Here is a 5719-nt window from a genome sequence, read left to right on the forward strand (position 1 = left end):
AGAGTGAATGCAAGCAAGCTTTTTCCACTGAGGCTGGGGGAGGAAAAAAACCAGAGGACATGGGTTAAGGGTGAAGGGGGAAAAGTTTAAAGGGAACATGGGGGGGGGGGTGCTTCTTCACACAGAGAGTGGTGGGAGTGTGGAGTGAGCTGCCAGATGAAATGGTAAATGCAGGCTCATTTTTAACATTTAAGAAAAACTTGGACAGGTACATGGATGAGAAGTGTATGGAGGGATATGGTCCAAGTGCAGGTCAGTGAGACTAGGCAGAAAAATGATTCGGCACAGCCAAGAAGGGCCAGAAGGCCTGTTTCTGTGTTGTAATGTTCTATGGTTCTACCAGACCACCACTCACCCTTTCAGGTCTCAAAGGGGCAAGTTGTCTTTGCCACAACAAGTAATTAGTGGTTACATATTCATTAATAGCCTCTCAGAGGTATTAGTAGAAGGTGAAGGATGAAACTGAATCCAGGTACATGAGAATGAATGAGCCACCGTTCACTACTGCAGTGTGTGGGGTGATGGACACCCAGCTTACCGACTCTATGTGAATGGGCGGGAGTTTCAGTCTGTTCATCAGTTTGGTGCCGACTGTCAGTGTTTAAGATTGTTTCATCACATCTGAAAGTAACACTGGCATTTTTTTTTTGTTTTACAGAAATTCCAAGAAATGGAAAAACAACACTATGTTCAGGATTTATTTCCTCCTCGCTTTAGTCTAGAGGACTTACTTGTGGGAAATACCTGCAGCTCAGAGGTCCTGCAGTTCTCTGAATGCTTTGCTGCCAGCAGAGTTAAAAGAATTGAATATATACCTTTATACCTGCAGGAAACTAAGAATTTTCAACAGCAAAAGAAAGCAAAACGAAAAAATACACTGAAGGGCTGATTGTACATAAGGTGAGTCCTATCAAAGATCAGATTGTTCAAAGTCACCTTCAGCTGCATGAATCGGCCAGTTTATGTAAAACTCTCTCTCATAGAATGGAAGACGGGTGCATCCCAAGTGCTGAACAACCAATAGATTCATGTAAAAATATGGAACAGTGCATGATAAAGGCACGGCTGGGTCTTACTCATTCACAAGTGCTACAGCTGAAAGCAATTTGCAAGCAACTAGAAGAAAGTCTGGAAAAGAGAGGACTGAACTGTGCAAAGCCCGACAAGAACTACAGGGCAGGGCTCTAATGCACATTCACAATGTACAAGAAATTTATGCAAAAAATTTACAAATTCAAATTCTCAGAGAAGATCTCCATAATGAATGTAAGTAAGCTGAGATCAGAAGTCCATCATGCCAGGCGAGAAGCTCAGGAATTCCAAATGGGTAAGCAAAGGCTCCTCTGGTCTCTGGAGCAACAGGCCTTGTGACATCAGTTGGAAAAGGCTGTCTTGGTGCAGAAGGTAAAATTACATTCTGCTACTGAGCTGAATAAACTACAGCTGGAAATGGATGCGGTGGAAGTTGAACTACAAGCTGAAAAGTGTCAAAATGCTCGAAACAAGAAAGATCTGGAGTTGTTCTATAAACATTTTGTTTGTTTAATTTCTTCAAACTCAAACTATCAGTGTTGAATTTCTAAATAAATAAAAATTACTTTTCTCACGTTGGAACAAATATCAGCTGAGTTCAATCGAATCATGTGACTATGAACTTGTTGGTTGATGGAAAAGAACTTGATTTTATGCATTTAATATTGTTTTCACATGAAGAGCAATACAGCACAGGTACACGTTCAATACATGCTGTCAACCATGGTCCAGTCCTGATGAATGTTGACTGTTGAATATTCATTTCCATAGATGCTGTCCGACCTGCTGAGTTCTTCCAGCATCCACAGAATCTCATTTATGGTTTACACCAGGATTGTCCCAGTTTCCTTTTAGGGGAAGCCTTTTAGGACCGAGATGAGGAAAAACTTCTTCACACAGAGAGTGGTAAATCTGTGGAATTCTCTGCCACAGGAAACAGTTGAGGCTGGTTCATTGGCTATATTTAAGAGGAAGTTAGATATGGCTCTTGTGGCTAAAGGGATCAGGGGTATGGAGAGAAAGCAGGTACAGGGTTCTGAGTTGGATGATCAGCCAAGATCATACTGAATGGCAGTGCAGGCTCGAAGGGCCTAATGGCCTACTCCTGCACCTATTCTCTATGTTTCTATGTTTCCTATGTTTTGTCCCTTTCTGTGTACCTATCAAAATTACTACTGTACTAGTCCCAACCACTTCTGCTGGTAGCTCATTCCACACTCTCACTACCATCTGAGTGAAGAATTCTCCAAGTTCCCTTTGAACATGTCACCTTCCTTTGAAAAAGGCACAGGATATATTCATCCTAAAGAGAAAGAAGTATTCTGAAGGCAAGATGACACAACCATGGCTAACAAGGGAAAAACAAAGCCAACATAAAAACCAAAGTCAGGGCATATAATAGAACAAAAATTAGTGGGAAGTGAGAAGATTAGGAAGCTTTTAAATGCCAACAGAAGGCAACTTAAAAAGTCATTAAGAAGCTAAAGATAGAATATGAAAGTAAGCTAGCAATAATATTAAAGAGGATACCAAAAGTTTCTTCAGATAGTTAAAGTGTTAAAGAAAGGCAAGAGTGGAATCAGATCACTGGAAAACAATGCTCAAGAGATAGTAATAAGGGTCAAGGAAATAGCAGACAAATGGATAAGTATTTTGTATCACTTTTCACTGTGAAAGACATTAGCAGTATTCTGGAAATTTTGCAGTGTCACGAGTCATGAAGTGTGTGAAGTCACCATTACTAGGGAAAAGGATCTTGGGAAATTGAAAGGTCTGAAGGTAGTTAAGTCACCTGGAACAGATGGTGTACACTCCAGGGTTCTGAAAGAGATGGCTGAAGAGATTGTGGAGGCATTAATGATCTTTCAAGAATCACTAGATTCTGGAATGATTCTGGAAGACTGGAAAATTGCAAATTTCACTCCATTCTTTGGTCGGGAGCAAGGCAGAAGAAAGGAATTAATAGGCCAGTTAGTCTGACTTCAGCGGTTGGGAAGATGTTGGAGTCAATTGTTAAGGATGTGGTTTTGTGGTACTTGAAGGCACATGATAAAATAGGCTGCAGTCAGCTTGGTTTCCACAAGGGAAAATCTTGCCTGATAAATCCATGGAATCCTTTGAAGAAATAACAAGCAGGACAGACAGAGGAGATTCGGTTGATGTTATGTACTTGGATCTTTAGAAAGCCTTCGACAAGGTGCCACATACAAGGATCTTTAACAAGCTACAAGCCCATGGTATTGCAGGAAAGATTCTAACATGTATAAAGCAGTGGCTGATTGCCAGGAGGCAAAAAGTGGGAATAAAGGGAGCCTATTCTGTCTGGCTGCCGGTGACTAGTGGTGTTCCATATGGGTCTGTATTGGGACTGATACTTTTTACATTATATGTCAATTATTTGGATGATGGAATTGATGGCTTTGTTGCCAAGTTTGCAGATGATACAAAGATAGGTGGAGGAGCAGGTAGTTCTGAGGAAGTAGAGAGGTTAAAGGACTTCGGAGAATGGGCAAAGAAGTAGATGATGAAATACAGTTTTGGGAAGTGTATGGTCATGCACTTTAGTATAAGAAATTAAAAGGCTTGACTATTTTCTAAATGAGAAAAAATACAAAAATCTGACGCACAAGGGGATGTGGGAGTCCTAATGCAGGATTCCCTTAAGGTTAAATTTGAAAAAGTTTTCGTGTGTGTTGAGGAATACAAATGCAATGTGAGAATTCATTTCAAGAGGACTAGAATATAACAGGAAGGATGTAATATTGAGACTTTATAAACCACTAGTGAAGCCTCACTTGGAGATTGTGAGGCGTTTTGGCCTCTTATCTTAGAAAGGTGAGAGTTCAAAGGAGTTTCAAGAAAATGATTGCAGGATTAAATGGGTTGTCGTATGAAGACCATTTGATGGCTCTGGACCCATATTCACTAGAATTCAGAAGAATGAGGAGTGACATCATTGAAACCTATCGAATGGTGAAAGGCATGGATAGACTGGATGTGGAGAGGATGTTTCCTATGGTGGGATAGTCTCAGACCAGAGGACACAGCCTCAGAATAGAGGGGCATCCTTTTAGAATGAAGATGAGGAGGATTTTTTTTAAGCTAGAGAGTAGTGAATCTGGGGAATTCATTGCTACAGGCAGCTGTGGAGGCCAAGTCTGTATGTATATTTAAAGCAGAAGTTGAAAGGTTCTTGATTTTTCAGGGCATGAAGGGAAATGGGGGGAAAGCTGGAGATTGGGGCTGAAAGAACAAATGGATCAGCCATGATGACATGATGGAGCAGACTTGATGGGTCAAATAGCCCAATTCTGCTTCTATATGTTATAGTCTTTCACCCTTGACAGGACCTCACGTTGTAGTCCCACCCAACTGTGGTGAACTACATATATCTGTCTGGACATGTTCCCCCTGCTGACTGCTCCTGTGGCTCCTCCCACAGACCCCTGTATAAAGGCGATTGGAGGCACTGCTCCTCCCTCAGTCTCCAGAATGTTGTGTGATGTTCTCTTGCTGCTGATAGTGCTCTCTCTTCCAGCTAATAAAAGCCAATCTCTCGTCTCACGTCTTCAAGAATTATTGATGGTGCATCACCAACCTCAGTGGAAAAAGACAGCTTGCATTTACCCTATCTATACCCTTCATAATTTTGTATACCTCTATCAAATCACCCTTCTTTCTCCTACACTCTACAGAATGGAGTCCTAACCTGTTCAACCTTTCCCCATAACTCAGGTCCTCAAGTCCCAGCAACATCCTTGTAAATTTTCTCTGTGCAATTTCAATCATATTGATATCTTTCCTGTAGGTAGGTAAGCAAACCTGCACACAACACTCCAAATTAGCTCTCATCAGCATCTTATACATCTTCTACATAACATTCCAACTCATGCTTTCAATACTTTAGGAAGACTCTATGACCATATCTACCTGCGATGCCATTTTCAAGGAATTATGGATCAATATTCCCAGATCCCTTTGTTCTACCTCAATCCTTAGTGCCCTATAGCTCTACTCCGAAGTGCAACAACTTATACATCTACATCAAATTCTATTTGCCATTTTTTCCAGCTGGTCCAGATCCTGCTGTAAGCTTTGATAGCCTTCCTCGCTGTCCATTACGCCCATAGTCTTGGTGTTATCTGCGAACTTGTTGATCCAGTTTACCACATTATCAACCAGATCGTTGAAAGAGATGGCAAACAACAACAGACACAGCACTGATGCCTGTGGTGCCACTGGTTACTGGTCTCCAAAGTTCAAAAGGTCAAAGTACACTTATTATCAAAGTATGTGTACTTTATACAACCTTGAGAGTCGTCTCCTTAAAGGCAGCTGCACAACAAAGAAACCCAATAGAACCATTAAAAAAAGACTCAAACACCCAATGTACAGAAAAAAAAACAAATTGTGCAAATAACAAGAAGAAGCAGTTCAAGAAAGTGAGTCCATGGCCACAAAGGCTGTCATCACTGCAGCTGATCTAGCAGCCTGTTAGTTGCAGGGCACATCTTCAATTCAGTGTAGACCTTGTGGAGCAGTGAACTGAATCAGGATGTCCCTTGCTATGGCCCTGACACCTTAACCTTTTCAATCTGACTTGGCACTGAAATTCCAGACCTCGGGTCGCTCCTCACTCTCAAGAGGCCTGAAAACCCATACTCAATGTTTTAGGAACAGTTCTTTC

At 41.4% G+C, this 5719-nt stretch overlaps 1 protein-coding gene across 1 annotated transcript; it reads left to right on the forward strand.

Annotated features, from left to right (window-relative positions):
* Positions 1–323: 323 nt before the first annotated feature.
* Positions 324–1575, forward strand: ccdc160 (coiled-coil domain containing 160). The gene is given in 4 exon segments (XM_059976623.1): positions 324–878; positions 881–1141; positions 1144–1264; positions 1266–1575. Coding segments are annotated over 4 exon segments (900 nt in total). The 5' UTR covers positions 324–670.
* Positions 1576–5719: the final 4144 nt, after the last annotated feature.

Source organism: Hypanus sabinus, chromosome 8, assembly GCF_030144855.1.
Source record: "Hypanus sabinus isolate sHypSab1 chromosome 8, sHypSab1.hap1, whole genome shotgun sequence".
NCBI lineage: Eukaryota > Metazoa > Chordata > Chondrichthyes > Myliobatiformes > Dasyatidae > Hypanus > Hypanus sabinus.